This window comes from Manihot esculenta, chromosome 12 (genome assembly GCF_001659605.2).
Source record: "Manihot esculenta cultivar AM560-2 chromosome 12, M.esculenta_v8, whole genome shotgun sequence".
Taxonomy (NCBI): Eukaryota; Viridiplantae; Streptophyta; class Magnoliopsida; order Malpighiales; family Euphorbiaceae; genus Manihot; species Manihot esculenta.
Window position 1 is genome coordinate 332329 of NC_035172.2, and position 15672 is coordinate 348000.

A 15672-nucleotide genomic window follows, 5' to 3' on the forward strand; every position below is an offset into this window, starting at 1 on the left:
TATTCATATTTTAAAATTATTTAAATAAAATATTTTATATTTTATAAAATTAAATTATTTTATTAAATAAATTGTTAATAAATATATTTTAAATTTAATAAAAAAATTAAATAATATAAATATTTAAATTATAAAACTAAATAATATTTATAATTAAAATCATAAAAATTAAAAATATAAATATTTAATACTGTTAATGTTTTTAAATAATAGTTAAATAGTTGAATTTTATAAAATAGTCTATTTACAAACAGAGATAGAATTAATAAATTTTTTAAATATTCAGGTACTTCAAAGTAATTCACCCGTTTCGTTTTTGGCTCTCTTTCATTAGTGTTGGTTTTTAGATTCCTCCTTGCTCCCTGTCCGATCTCTTGCTAAAAATCAAATTCTACGCTTTTACATCAAAATTCTCATTCACTTCCTGCTGCTGGTCTGCTGCTCCTCCTTCCTCTATGCTTCGTCACTGCGACGTCCTTCCCCTACAGAAACTAGGGTTTCAGTTTTTCGCTTCCCTGACCTCTCAATTGTTCATGGTTCCCGCTACTCTTTCCACCTTCTGAATTGTCATTTCTTTGGAGTCCGTCGAAATCAAGCAACTTTCTTCTGTTCCAAGTTTCTCAGCTGCTGTGGTAGCTGACCAAATATTAGAATCTTGCTGCTAAATTTGGCGTTTTCTTCAGCCGTATCCAGTCTATCTTCGGATGCAACTCGGATTTTCGGCTTCTTGCTAGAGTTTAGCTAATTTACGCTTGTGTTGTTGAGATTACGGTTTCTATGCTGAATTACGTCAAGTTGCTGAATTTCCGTTGTTTTCATCTCTATTCGATGTTTATCTTTCCTGATTAGGGCTTTTTCGGGTGAATTAAGAGGAAGCTGTTGTTGTAGTGGAGTTAGGGTTTCCGTGTATAAATTGCTGAACTTTTTTGGAGTTTCAAGTGTTATTGCTTGGTCTTTCAAGTTCTGTGTTGTGAAATAAGATTGTTTGGAAGCTAATGACTGTTGTTGTTGTAGTGAATTTTGGGTTTTTATTAGCTTTTGATTTGTAGGTGGATTTTAGTTAGTATAAGTTTTAGCAAACTCTGGAGAGTCTATTGTGCTAAAAACTGTTTTTTTTTTTTTTTTTTTTTTTTTTTTTTATAAATTATTATATGCGTAAGAGATGTTTTATTCACAGTTTATATTGGCCAAGAAAGGGCCTTTGGGGACGATATGGATAGCGGCTCATTTAGAGAGAAAGCTTCGAAAGAACCAGGTTGCGGACACTGATATTGGTATCTCTGTAGGTAAATTTTCAGCAAGCTTCTTGTTCTATGTTTAACGTTTCGTTTATGTTTGCTTCCTTTCTGAGAAAATAATAATAATAAAAAAATGAAAGATGGGATTAAGCTAGTCCATCTATATACTGAAACATAGAAGTTTCTTGGTGGTAACTGTCTTAACACTGATTATATTTTCATGATTATTTTTTTCATTGAAAAACTAGAGCAATAAAGTAACAATTTTTAGTTCATAATTGCATACAAAATGAAAATTATCTTGTACAAGGGTATCTTAACTATTCCTTGATAATGCAATCTTTGAGGTTCTATGTTATATTCTTGTTGAGCTCTATGTTATATCCTTGTTTTCTAAGTCTTGATGCACCCCAGCGGAAAAGTTGGTTGTAAACAAACAAGTACCATAATTTGCCCTCCCCCCTGCCATTAATAAGACCTCTTGTTTCCAAAGCCTGGATCTAATCCAGTAAATAATTGATGTGGATCTGGCAGTCATTCTTTATATGTGATTAGTAGTAACATGGTTTTCACTTAGTGACCATTATGTTATGCTTTCTTCATGAAATACTGATCATTTGAGAAAATACATACCTGAAGGTTAATTGTGATTGCCAAAATTAAAAATTGAGCTCTAAGGCTGGAAAAAATGTTGTAACAAGCTGTTGAGGTTGTTGAATTTGCGAGTCACTTTTTCACACAAGTTATAAGGCTATCACATACAAGTCTTTCATTTATCACACATTTCTTGTGCGTCATGTTGATGTCTTGACTCTTCTAACTCTTTTTTCTTCCCCTCACAGATTCCATTCTTTTTCCTGAAGTACCAATTGCACTTAGGTTGTCCAGTCATCTTCTTCTTGGTGTGGTGAGGATATATTCTAGAAAGGTGAACTACCTTTTTGATGACTGCAGTGAGGCTTTGCTGAAGATAAAGCAGGCTTTTCGCTCTACTGCAGTTGATTTACCTCCTGAAGAATCAACTGCTCCATATCACTCCATTACATTGCCAGAGACTTTTGATCTTGATGATTTTGAGCTGCCAGATAATGATATTTTTCAAGGGTTAGTTATGAAATCAGAAATTGGTGTTGGCTAAATCTATAATAAGTTGTAGATTATGGTTTCTGTTTATGATGCCACAGTTCAAGATATGTGATCACCATGTAAAAGTCTGGACCCAGAGCAGCTTGCTTAATTTGCAGTTCTATTTAAAAGGTCTCACTATGTATGGGCAACAATGTCCTTCTTCTTTAGTAGCCTCTTGTTTACTATTCTGCATGAGGCTGCACACTTGTATTGCATAAAATTTCCCTGCTCATACAAGTGGGTTCTGAATGCATGACCTCTTTGGAATTCCCAAGGTCAAACCAGTGGGTGTTCTTGTGGATGTTTATCTGCTAGGTTTTGTTTGACAGTATACCTGATGATGACAATTTAGCCTTTGTTACTCAATTAGCTTTGGATTATATCTTATGGCAATGAGATGACAAAAATTCTTGCCTAAAACTATTAATACTTGTACAAGATTCTCCTTTTTTCCTTTGCATATTAACTTTTAGCTATTATGCAGCAACTACATTGACCATCATGTCAGTACTAGGGAGCAGATTACTCTGCAAGACACCATGGATGGTGTTGTTTACTCCACATCACAGTTTGGATTGGATGGTTAGTGCAAGCCTTTGCATGTCATGGCTTCATGGTATATTTTATTATCTAATGCTAATTGTGCAATTTTATAATCCATTTCTTACATGTGACATTTTGGTTTCAGAGCGTTTTGGTGATGGTGACACTACTCAAGTTGGTTTGGACCTTGAAGAGGTAATACTATTTTGCTTGCTGGCTTCCATTGTCTTGGAAATCTGGTTGGAATCCAATCTGACAGAGAGATACAACTTGGTCAATATAATTGGATTTTTTCCCCTGATTGTTCAGTTACGTTTAATCCAGTTTGTTTTTGGTTTGAAAATTTAAGACTATTCCCCTGTCCTATGGAGATTGTACATCTGTTGTTTCATGCACCAGCAAGTTCCACTATTCATCAATTCTTGGCTTTTATTCAAGAGCTCTTACCATTCTGTTCTGAGTTCTATACAACTGTGTTTATTCAATTGCATTTCTTGGCTGATTGTAACAGGATCTCTTCTTAGATAAGGTTGCAGCAAGAAAACATGATGAAATTTCTGAGTAAGAATTTCATATCTTTTTCACTGATATCTTAATCCTTGAATCCTACTTTTATCATTTTTTTTGGGGTGTGGGTTCATTTCCATGTATTCAGTATACTAACTTTATCTGTTCTTTTCATTTTTAAATGGTAAGGAGAGGTTATTTGACATGAATTATTGTGTTTTTTCACATGTATAGTTTGAAGTATTTCAGATTTTTAGTAAATAAAAGGTCATATGTTATCGAGTCTTCAAATTGAAAAAAAATAAAAATAAAAAGAGATCTGAATTTTGTATAAATGGAGGACTTTGACATTACACATCTATTGTTTGATTATACTTCTATCGAGTCACTTCATAGGTTGTGACTTTCCTTGATCAGGTGGCTTATTATCCCTGCATTGTCATGGCGAGTTTGTAATATTATTTCTTTGTCATGATTTCTTTTTGGAATATTGTCTTTCTTTTCTAACTTCCAGGAATGTAATTGTTTGAACATTACTTGGTTGCCCATTTTTCACTTTTACTGAAATGTCTCCGGTGATAAAAGATGGTTTACCTTTAATTTGTTTTTGGTCACTACATTGCGGAACTCAGTCATGAGGATGTTGTTGCTGGTGGTAGTTTACCTTATAGTTGATTTATTGGTTGATTCTTAATGTGGATTCTGGTACTTATTTTCATGGTTGATCTAGAGAATTTTTTTCGCATAATCAATAATTCTAAAGATCTATGTTCGTCTTCTTTGATTTTCAGAAATGATGCTCAAACATCTGTTGAATCAATGCCACATCCAAAAGTGGAAAGGAGTCACGAAGGGATGGCTGGATCTTCAAAAGACATGCCATTTAATGGTAGTAGAGAAAAGGTTCACCCAAATGCCTTTGCTCTTTTATTTCCTTTTCGTGTTGCTTTTATTTTACTTGTGGGAATGATCATGTTCCAGTTGTGAGAGAAGTTGCTGGTCCAATATGATAAAAATAGTTTTCCCTTTTGACAGATTGAAGGTCTTGCTGCAAATTTGGAAGGCATTGACTCTGCGCAGGCTCCATCTACCCCTGGATTGATGGAAGAGCCAAATGTATCAAGTGTCAAGGAAGTTCTGGCATGTGATGATCACTTAGAATCAGAAGATCATAATTTAAGAAGATTTTTAGGAATAGAGAGCTCTGAAAATGCATACAATAAGTCAGATCTTCATGATAGGGATGGTGCTATAGATTTGTCTCTAGGTGATAATTCAAATCATAATTCTGTTGTGTGTCTTCCTACTGGGGAGAGCAGCCATCCTTCTGGCGACTTGGAGGTCAATCAAACAGCATTAAAGGGAGATTTACTTTCTACTTCAGTGACTACAGAACATATTTCATCAGATTGGACTGTTAGTGGACTGGATGGGTTGGACATGGTAGAAGATGCAAGTAGAGTTGTTTCATGCAATAATGAAGAGACTGTACCCTCTGTAGATCGAATGAATGGGGAGTGTGAAGAATCCACATCAATTAGGTTGCGAGAAACTAATGATGGTGAAATCTTCAAGAACATGGAAGATTCACACTCAAATGAGAAAACTGTAGTGTCAAATGTCGTCCATTTACTGGGATCACCTAGTGCTCCAAACTCTGTTAATGTTGAAGGTCAGGGTTGTCAGGGATTGGAGGATCCTAAAGCACTGAATGACAGTGATTATAATGAACGGATGCCACCTGCTTGCACAGGTGTGCTCTGGACATGCAATGCCCATTTGAATGAGCCTGATACATTATCTTGTGATGTTCGTAATTCTGCGATTACTTCTGACTTGCAATCAGCAGGCATTGTACTGCTATCAACAGAGTCACTTCAAGGGGAGGAAGAATTCCATGCTTCAGGAACTTCCACTAAGGTGCAAGGTTTGTTCGGCAAGCTAGACGGGTGCTGTTAGATGTTAATTAGTTCTGTAAAGTTTAACTTGATAATTCTTGATTCATTCCATTTGCTAAACATTTTTACTTCTTTTTTAGGTCAAGAATGCCATGTGATTGATGTTGTGCAATCAGAGGAAAAGTGGATTTCTGAGCCCACTTTAAGTGGAGAAATTCAGGCAGATGGAGAAAAGCAAGAGGAGCAACTGGACAATGCAATCTCTAATAATCAGTGTTCGGATTTGAATAGCTCCATGACTTCTGACTTGCCTGCACCTGAAAAGTTGCTTTTTGCACCCCAGAGGCTTCTGAATAGCCCACATGATTTACTAGTTGAGACACCTGACAAAGAAGTAAGAGGCGAGGGTGATGAAAGTGGTGCGCAAATTGAAACATCTGGTAAAAAGCGTGGTTTTGCTGAAAGTTGCCTCACGGTGCAAAGTATAAAGTCAGTGGAATCATTTGACATGACCAGATCAAAGAGAGCTGTAGATTCTGTTCCTGATGATGATGACTTGCTCTCTTCTATATTAGGTATCATGTTCTTACTTGATTCCTTTATATATGCTAGGGAATTTGCTTTACAAGGTGGGCTGTCAATTGCGACGTATTGCTTATTGTTTGCTTTCTCAGTTGGAAGAAGATCTTCAGTTTTGAAAATGAAGCCCACTCCACCCATACCTGAAGTACGATCAGTGAAGCGTGTCCGTTCTTCTTCTCGATCTACTGCATTGAAGAGAAAGGTTCTCATGGATGATTCAATGGTTTTGCATGGCGAGTACGTCAGCACTCTCATCTACCATGTCTCTGCATGGATATAGAATATTTTCTATTTTGATAAGAACTGTCTTGCATACTGTCTTGAGTGGTCACCAGTAGAGAATGTGTGATGTAGGTCAAGCTATGGAACCAAACTATAAGTGCTTTTATGGTGGGGCAAATTGAAAGCAATTCATTATTTTTGTGATTCTGTTCAAGCGAGAAGGGGAAACTCTATAGCTGATTAGAAAGCAGAGAAATTTCTGGTTATTTTGGAGCTGTGAATAGCACCCAAAGGCCAAAGCAAAGCAGCAGCAGAAGGAAAGAGCGAAAAGAAGGGGAGAGAAAATGTAGTCATTGAGCCTTTCAAATCAAATACCTGTATCTCCATTTTAAAAAATTCTAGAAAATGACCAAAGTTACATTGGTACCTTTAGAGATCTGATAATTAATTTTACTACTAGTAAGGTGAAAATCCCATATTAGGAAGATTCTAAACCAATGCTAAAATATTAAATAGGATATGCACTGTTCTTAGGATCTTATTATTCGATTTGATTCCCCACCTTGGCAATTTGAATTTAATAATTTCCACATTGGTTTGAAATTGGGTAATGTGTTTCTTATAATGCCTTGGTCACTCCTCTCCACTCGAGCTAGCTTTTGGAAGAGAGTTAAGTAAGGCCATTTTCTTACGAAATTTCAAATACACCTGAATTTTGTGATTCTTAATTCGATTCCCATCCTAACAATTCAATTATGGGGTTAATCACAAATGTACTTGAGTCGTGATTAAATCAAAATAGTGAATCATGTGAAACAATATGCATTGAATGATTCTTCACCCGATTCAGTCAACGCTTTTTCAAAAGGCTTAGTAGACCTTTTAGTTCCAAAATTTAAGATTTCACTTCTTTTTTTGCTATGAGAAGGGCACATAAAACCTTTGTTTAGTTAACTTTGCCATTCTTTTCCCTCTCCCTCATCTTTCTTTTCTTTTTTTTTTTTCTTATTTAATTTAGTTCTCTAATTGTAGTTGTCAAATTATGACATTTAATATTTGTAGATTTTTGAACTTTTAATGTAACAAACTATCCTTTTTAATCTCTAATGTAAATTTCCTTGACTGCATCAATGCACCTCTGGTTTTTTGCTTTTGGTGTTGATTCTTTTTGCTATAACTTGCTTCTGAAAACTAACATTACAGCGTCCAAGAAGAATCTGGTTGAACAATCTTTTTCTTTAATTTCCTGTATTTTCCGGAGATATTTTCCAACAATATAGGTCCCTAATCAATCAATTTTAGCATGTTAAATATTTGATGTTTTCCAACAATGTGTATCATGTAATACTAATAAATGCTTGGTTTCTGTATATCATCTGACATGGTCAAATATTTGATTATTTTGATTCTTTTCCTTTGAAGTACTATACGTCAACAATTGACCAACACAGAGGACATACGTAGAATGCGTAAGAAAGCACCTTGTACACGTACTGAAATTTTGATAATTCAGAGGCAATCCTTGGAGGAGGAGATCTTCTGTGAACCAGTATTAACTGGTGAGTTCATCGTGCTATAACTTGAGTTTGCTTTGCCTCTATATTTTATTGTAGTTTTGTGATTGCCCTTGTTTATGTTTACTGTGTGACATCATTAATGCTGCTCCCTCAAATTATTTTGGGTGGTACTGGGTAGAGGGTGAGGGAATTTGTCTTTTTGGGGTTAATGCTTTGCGATTGCAATCTCATTTGATATGTTTCATACCTCACAAGTAAAACATCTAGAACCAACTTTTGAATTTCATGGGTCACCTTTTATGATAATGAATTAAATGATAAAGATAACCTGCAGTTTATCTATATATATTCCTTTATTGAGAAAGTTATATTATGTAGGTAGTACATATCTTAAAATTGTATGTTTGGTCATCCTATGAAATGGTGTTGTCTCCCAATTCCATAACCACTGCAAGACACTTGTGAAATTCCATCAGAAATGAGCATAGTCACAAGCTTTCGTCCCATCCTTTGTTATTCTGTTTTTTGTTTTTCACATAACAAGTCATATGCTTATAATGGTGCATAGTTAAACTAAGTTTTGGCCTTTCAGGCATATTACCGGAACTGACACATTTGAACGGTGAAGCATTTGATTTGAGCCGAATCAGGATTTCTGAAAATGATGACATTAATAATAATGCTTTTCTGGAAGCATTGAGTGATGAAGATTCTGCCAAGCAAAATGTTATCCTACATAATGAAATTGAAGGTTCCACAGAACCTGGTAGTTGCAGAAGTAACTTGGATGGACAATCCTCTGAGACTCCCATTCAGAATGATAATCACCAGCGTCCTGGCCTCATTGGCTCCAATGATTTTGTTAATAAAGAGCACATAAATGGTATCACTGATTCAGCTGGTTACAGAACTTCCGAACATGAATATATGGGAGAAATTAGTGAAATAGTAACTGATAACGTGAATGCTATAGTTGTTGATGCCGGCACACATGATTCTGCTCAGGGGTTGATCACATGCCAAAGTGAGCCAGTGCCTAGAGATACTTTTGAAATGGCAACTGGTACAGTTGATCGGTCAGATATAATGGACAAAATGTTTGCCGCTGATGATTTTGTGCAGATGGAAGCTTCAAACCTACCATCTGATAAGATTGATACACGTCTGGTGGAGGAAGTTATTTCTTTAAGGGACATGGGCATTGACAGAGGTTTTGATGGTGTTGAAGTGCTAGACCATTCTGCAGAGCAAATTGTTGCAATTGGAACTGAATTGGGGGCAGAAGGAATACCGCTGGATGAAAGCAAAGTTGGTACATCAATGGAAGTAGGAGATTTCCTGGCAGAAGGTTCTGCACATATTGATGAAGCAGATAGTTCTCTTGCTAAGGTACCTTCTGAAACTGGTGGATGCATTAGCTTTAGTTTAGTAAATGTGGACCAAGCTTTGGACGAGATTGGAAATGATAAGAATGGGACTCGTAGCGAAGATGGAGGCTTAGCTGTGACATCAGGGTGCATTGATGTTAAGGACCAAATCTCTAATCATTTGTGTAATGACGAATCTGAAATGGATTCTGCATGCATGATAGGACCTGATGGGGATTTCAAAAGCACTTCCATGAATGGAGATGATACAGTATGTCAACAGATTGATCATCAGAGCGCCATGGATACACAAAATACACCGCTTGATCATGTTACTACAGCTTGCGATGTAAGTTAGACTCCTGAATTTATCTCTTTTGCTTTTCTTGTAAAAAATATTTTGACTTCCCTGGTTGGGTTCATCTGATTTGTTTGTTACACTTTTTTTTTTTTTCCTTAATTTCAAAATATGACATATGTTGCAGATGTATTAATCGCATAAACCTGTACATTTTTGTGCCTAGTGTTTCCTTGTGGACCAAGGTCACAACATATTGTACCGTTCTTTGGCTTGTTGAATGTTAGCTTATATATGGTGATTTTTCTTCTCTGCTTCCACCCAAAAAAAAAAAAAACCCCTTCCCCCCTCTCCTCTCCCCTTAAGTTATTTTCATATCAAATTATCTTCAGATCATAGTAACTCTGGTTAGCTTTTTCTTTAATTTCTTTGTCATCCTAATTTGCCTTGTTTTGAGAACTTCCACTATTCAGTCTTTAATTACTTCTGTTCAACTTCTTTCTGCCAATTTTAACTAAAAAATAAGGATATTTCCTGATAATATCACTCCTTTTAGTGGTTAGAATTAGTGTTTTGCTGTCTAGTATTATAATTAGGTGTGTGTAATCTTTTCCAAGGAATTGCTTTTTATGCTTAATATGTATTTTGTTGGTGCAGGATTTTCAAGATACTGCTTTTGCGAATAATACAGGTATGCATCTCTCTTGTTGCTTTGTTTTTGAGTTTCGGTTGTATTAATTTTAGATATCTGGCAACATTATTTAATAGATCTTTGCGGTAGTTGTCAGTATTCCACTGATTTCAGTATTCTTGTAATTTTGTGAATATTGAGGTCTGCTGGAGACAGGAAGTTGTGGAATTATGGATCCTGAATTTTTCTAATTGCAGCATACCATAAATATTTAATCTTTGAGGGTGCATTTGTTGCAAGGGGTGGGACGATATGAGAGAAATCATACTAATAATTGTGCTTTATTGTGATTGGTGTATCCTGAACAGCACAAATTAATATTGATGTGTTTGAAAAATATGTAAATATACTCCCTTCGTCTCATAATTTTTATCCATCTTTTCTTTTTTGGTTGTCTCAAAATTATTGTCTACTTGCCTTTTTTACATTATAATAACATATAAATTTACTTTTATAACCTTATTTAATTTTATCTTATTTCTACGAAACTTCTTAAAACTTTCTCAATATTTAAGAAAATTTAATGTTTTTAAGATGGGTATAATTGGAAAGTTAATAAAAAAACTTTCTTTCTTAATATGTATGAAAAAGCAAAAAGTAAGGTAAACAAAAATTATGGAATGGAGGGAGTATTAGTTAAGAAATTTTTAACATATTCTTATTGATTGGAACTGGACAAGCTGTCACATAGGTGCACAAAAAAACAGGACGAGGGAGAATTATCATGTCCACTAAACCAATCACATCCTATTGATCAAAGTAATGGACTTTATTTTTTTCTGCTTGGATATCCAAGTCCATCGAGTACTAGCAGTTTAACTTTCTAAGTGTTTTTGCTGTATACCTGTTATGTATCCAAATCCATGTAACAGCTCTATATATACTTTTTATGTACCTGTTATGTATCCAAATCCATGCAACAGCTCTCTATATATACTTTGTTACGTACCTGTTATGTATCCAAATCCATTTAACTAAGCCTGACTAGTTAGGAATTAAGGCCTAGTTGTTATTCTTGTGCATCTGTCATTTTGATTGCTCATTGAGCTATTTAAGGAGATTTGTTTTTAGTGGTTTTCTATGTTAAATTGTTCTGTCTTTCTGCTTTTATATTCTCACTCTTGAGGAGTTTCTGAGATTATTGGGCCCTTTTTGCAGAGTTCTTGAATGTAGATGGTGATGAAATGGGTGAAGATGATGAGGAAGGTATGCCAAATGCTGAAGACACTCGCCTTCTTGAGAACAGTGGATGGTCTTCTCGCACCAGGTGCACATGATTTGTGTGATAAATGTTTACTTGATATGACATGTTGCATGTACAAGTGAGCATATGGTATCTCATATTTCTAATTTGGACACTACCCAAACATAAATCTGGTTGGTAGGATCTTCTCTGTTCTTTCTCTTGCTAAACATATCAAGTTGCTTGTGGTTGGCTGCTGGCTAGCTAATTGAAGGAACCATAATGACAGTTCTGGTAGAGTTTCAGTAGAAAACTAAGAATGATTCATCTCATATTTCCAGAGGGCTAATTATTGTGATGGGTGCGCCTCTTTTTTTAACTAATTCTTTATGATATATAGCTTCTCTTAGTTATCGTGATGGATGATATCATGACATGACTAACCAATTCAATCCTCCCCAGTTTCTATTCAATTCACATGGTGTATTCCTGACTAACCATTCCTATCCGTTGTTAAAATTTTACAATTCCCGACTCAGTTTGTATGATTTGATTCCATTTGCACCCTAATGATTTGAATCTATGGGGTGAATTGAATGTACTTGAATTATGACTAGATCTTACTATTTAAAACTGAATCTTATGCTACCATATGAATCTATCGATTCCACCAATTCTTTTTTTAGAATCATACGATGTGATATGAATCTATCAAAATTTAATATTTCACTTCACTTCTACCCAGAAAAAGGTCACTCACTTTTACCCAGAAAAAGGCTAGGGAAACAAATGAAGTGTATTAATTTTAATATTAAACGTCAAATTGTAATTCTTTCGAATATCGATTCACAAGTTGAAGATTTTGATTCTCAAAGCTCAATTCACAAATCTTGATTCATAAAATTATTGGAACTCAATAGTTTTCACCAAGATGGTATACGAATTTATGTTGTCCTTTAATTATAGTTTATTTGATTGCATGAATGATTTTCTATCATATTTATAATTTTCCCCAAAAATTAGGCTGCACAAGTCAAATCATTGTACACTTGTTTGCAGAGCTGTTGCCAAGTACCTTCAAACTCTATTTGATAAGAAAGCAGGACATGGAAAGGTCCTGTCGATGGACAACCTACTAGCTGGTAAAACACGCAAGGAAGCATCGAGAATGTTCTTTGAGACATTGGTATGGTCCTCAAACAGTTTAAAGTTGCATGCAGCCTGTAGTTGTGGCCTGAGTATGTTCATCAAAATGACGTATGTGTCTTGGATAGAGTTGGAATAACAGGCGACAGATTTAAGAATTTAGTGTCTTGAGCCGTGAAAGAAACAATCCAAGAAACTGATAATATTAATTGAGAATTTATCTGTCATTATAAAAGAAAAGAATCCTGATGACTTATTTTATGCTTCCTTTCAGAATTCCAGCGTTTGTTGATATAATTTCCTTGATTTGCAGGTACTTGCAACAAGGGATTATGTCCATGTAGAACAGGCGAAGCCTTTTGACAACATTAATATAAAACCACGAGCAAAGCTAGTCGAATCAGACTTCTGACCTCTTAGGTAGGAAGACGTGCATTTGATAAAAAGTACATGTAGTCTTAAGCTTGGCTGATGTTTAGGCATGCTGGGTTTTGTTTTCCTGCTCTGTTTTGGTCATTAGATTCCCCCCACCACCGCCCCCCTCTCCCTCCGCCAAATTGCTTTTTTCCCCTTTTTGATTCTGTTTATGTAACTGGTAGATGAGTAATGGGGCAAGGCTTCACATGTCACCATGTTTATAACAAAATTGTTGGAATGTAGATCTGTTGTAAATATGTAAAAGATATTATCATTTCCAGGTGTACATGCTAATTTAAATTGTTTGCGTGTACAAGAAATAAAGTATTTTTCTTAACTGGACCCAAGTTTAGTTTGGAAGCATTTGAATTTCCTTGTAGCAGCTGTTGAATGATGAGATGAGTTTTTGGGTGCTATATTACGTTTATCTTGTCCATTATAGAACTTGCTAGTGTGGATGCATAAAGCAAATTCATTTACTTGCTAAGGTTATGAGATGGTAACTTCATGAAGAATTCATGATTTCGGCATTAGTCCGCAGCCAGGTTGATCATGATGAATAAGTAGAAACGCATCAATGCAAATTAAACAAAATGTCCGTACAGTTCAATTACTGTGTCTTTTTTCACCTCCCACAAAGGAACAAAATTCAACGGCATAATTTCTAATCCAATTTAAAGAGCGGCAAATGATACCAATACTCAAAGCAGTTTTTTCCTGTAGTCCTTGTTCCTCGTAACTATGCACCATCTGCAAGCGTCCTCTTTGATGTACTGATGTACAGAACTGCATCAAAATAGGACAAATACAGTCTATCATCAACCGATTCTTCTCTTACAGATAAAAAGATTAAAAGTGCCAAACATAAAATAATCCTTTTGGTTATTACCATTATTTCCTCGAATGAAAGCATCGCCATACTTGTTTTTTAATTGTCCATTTACGTACTCTTCTGTTTGTTCCATGGCTATATTCATATAGCCATCCAGGCAAGCTAGAATACCTGCAAATATCAACTTGCTGATTGTAATAACAAATAAGCACTTGCATTGGAAATAACAAAGGTTCTGACACAATTAAGAAGGGCCGTAATATGCTTCTAACATTTACAACCCAAAACAGTTTCAGCACTTATTACATTTTGCTATAATTCAAGGTAATCACAGTTGAGTTCCTTCAATCCTGAGCACAAATTTGAGTTCAGTTCAGAAAAACGATTGAACCGTAACCGTCCAAGATTTCCAGTTAATTGACCTCAATGCCAAATATCTTCATTGGATTAGCAAATCAGTCTCTTGGGTTTCAATCCTTCAAGATTCTCTCAGTTTCTCAATCTGGAGCTTCCACAGGGAAAAAATAAAAACTACAAACAATCATATAAGCAAATTGAAAACGCCACAATACCCATGAACATCATCAGAAGTGTCAAAATGCTAATAATAAAACTACGGGGTGTAAATCTCCAAGTTCAGAGGAAAAGGAGAAAAAATAAAATTAAATGGGAGGGACTGCTGTTGCAAGGGAAGTAACAACTAAGAGTTAACGTGAGGGGAGATTAAAAGGCAGGAGAAAAAATAGGTGTTGGAGACTATAAGGTGTATCAGGACGCGTGAATGAGAGAGAGGGAAAGAGAGGAGGTATGTGATGAGGTACTGGTAATGTGTAATATGTTTTTGACCTGTACAAATCCTTTTTAAACTACCTACTTGATGACTCAAAATAACATATTTGCACACAAGAAGAAAGGTGAGCTAGCTTATTAACTCAATCAAATCAACAAATTGGCAAATGTTTATTTCCAGAGAAGTCATGGTTAGTATAAGATCCTTTCATTTCACGCATTTCAAAGCTACATTTTGAGAAAGAACTAACTTCAATATTCTCAAACTTCCAATATTGATGCATTTGCTGGTCTACAAGGCACATGCACAAAGTATCTTAATATCCATTCTCGCAAAGTCTCTGTGGGTAGCAACTGCCAACTAGCTTTTCATGAACAAAAATTAGGGGACTAAATGTCGATGAAGAAAGATTAAATTACTAGGTACACAGGACATTCATGGTTTGTTTTAATTCTTATACGTGCTGATCCAATATAACAATCTCGAAATGATTTAAAATGCAACATTAAACATAAATGCAGCAGTAAAAAGAGCAACCAACCTCTGTAATCAACTCCAGAATTGAGCTTAACTACAACAGGTCGCCCTCGAATTGATTTGAGGAAATCGGCTGGCGTTTTTGTGGTTGTTGATCCCTTTTCTCCCCCGGTACTCATTCTTTTTTCCCTGCCTCAACAATTTAACAGAAGAAATGATAACTAGATTCATTTATATCAAATGATGTGCCCATCTCATAATATTCGAGGACTCACACTGAGGAAAATAATATGACTTGTTCTTTGTTAGTCAAAAACCTTCCAGATGGTTTGGATTGTCAAAAGCTGTCACATGTCCTCTGGCGACATAAAATCAACGCAAATATGGGTAACAGTAAAAGAAGGGTTTGAGCGATTTGTCGATAAAAAAAAGAAAAAAGCAGGAGCAAAATGCGCACGAATAATCAGTAGGTCCACAACTAGATAATCGGAAGGTATAGACTAGAATAGCAAAAAAATTTCAGGTAAGCTAATTGAATAATCAGCTTAGCAAGTCGAAACTTGAATGAAGATTAAACCATTGGAATGTCAGCTTTCAGTTTCTTCTCGGCAGCCAAACAACGGGGTAATAAACCACCAAACAGAATATGAAAACGTTAAAAGAGTAGTCTTACACCGTAACTTGAGGATTCAGAAGCCGAGAAGGAAGCTTTTCCGCCGAGGTCTTTTTTTCCTTTGCGAGAGACCACCAGTACAGAAGTCCACTACAAAACTCAGCTCCTGAAAGTTCGCCAGTGGCCTTAGGTTTAATTACGAGTTTTGAATTTTTTTTTTTGA

General features: G+C 35.4%; 2 protein-coding genes across 8 annotated transcripts; one reads left to right on the forward strand and one right to left on the reverse strand.

Moving 5' to 3' along the window:
• Nucleotides 1-300: 300 nt before the first annotated feature.
• Nucleotides 301-13074, forward strand: LOC110628258 (sister chromatid cohesion 1 protein 4). 5 transcript variants are annotated; one of them, XM_021774829.2, is made up of 15 exons: nt 302-1286; nt 2081-2342; nt 2851-2948; nt 3055-3104; nt 3421-3470; nt 4208-4319; nt 4452-5343; nt 5455-5889; nt 5989-6133; nt 7541-7677; nt 8228-9351; nt 9958-9991; nt 11150-11258; nt 12234-12360; nt 12634-13074. In XM_021774829.2, exons 1-15 carry the CDS (start codon nt 1163-1165, stop codon nt 12730-12732), a joined length of 3798 nt encoding a protein of 1265 aa, XP_021630521.1. In that variant the 5' UTR covers nt 302-1162; the 3' UTR covers nt 12733-13074. The 5 variants fall into 5 exon arrangements, with proteins under 5 accessions (XP_021630522.1, XP_021630521.1, XP_021630523.1 ...); XM_021774830.2 differs by lacking the exon at nt 12234-12360 and having other exon boundaries at nt 301-1286; XM_021774831.2 differs by lacking the exon at nt 302-1286 and having other exon boundaries at nt 2183-2342; nt 2851-2982; nt 4208-4305.
• A 223-nt stretch (nt 13075-13297) lies between these two features.
• LOC110628259 (sm-like protein LSM36B) lies at nt 13298-15653 on the reverse strand. 3 transcript variants are annotated; one of them, XM_021774834.2, is made up of 5 exons: nt 15510-15653; nt 15112-15194; nt 14901-15025; nt 13627-13740; nt 13298-13523 (listed from the first exon to the last, which is right to left on the reverse strand). In XM_021774834.2, the coding sequence occupies exons 3-5, from the start codon at nt 15013-15015 to the stop codon at nt 13477-13479; spliced, it is 276 nt and encodes a 91-aa protein (XP_021630526.1). In that variant the 5' UTR covers nt 15016-15025; nt 15112-15194; nt 15510-15653; the 3' UTR covers nt 13298-13476. The 3 variants fall into 3 exon arrangements, with proteins under 3 accessions (XP_021630526.1, XP_021630527.1, XP_043804930.1); XM_021774835.2 differs by lacking the exon at nt 15112-15194; XM_043948995.1 differs by lacking the exon at nt 15510-15653 and having other exon boundaries at nt 15112-15502.
• Between the last annotated feature and the right edge of the window lie 19 nt (nt 15654-15672).

Excerpts from the sequence above, each read along its gene's own strand:
- LOC110628259 (XM_021774835.2), bottom strand. The coding sequence starts at position 15,015 with ATGAGTACCGGGGGAGAAAAGGGATCAACAACCACAAAAACGCCAGCC. Across the intron at positions 13,741-14,900 it reads TTCTGGAGTTGATTACAGAG|GTATTCTAGCTTGCCTGGAT; the intron begins GTTGGTTGCTCT and ends TGATATTTGCAG. Across the intron at positions 13,524-13,626 it reads TTTCATTCGAGGAAATAATG|TTCTGTACATCAGTACATCA; the intron begins GTAATAACCAAA and ends ATTTTGATGCAG.
- LOC110628258 (XM_021774829.2), top strand. The coding sequence starts at position 1,163 with ATGTTTTATTCACAGTTTATATTGGCCAAGAAAGGGCCTTTGGGGACG. Across the intron at positions 3,105-3,420 it reads TTGGTTTGGACCTTGAAGAG|GATCTCTTCTTAGATAAGGT; the intron begins GTAATACTATTT and ends TGATTGTAACAG. Across the intron at positions 5,890-5,988 it reads CTTGCTCTCTTCTATATTAG|TTGGAAGAAGATCTTCAGTT; the intron begins GTATCATGTTCT and ends TTGCTTTCTCAG.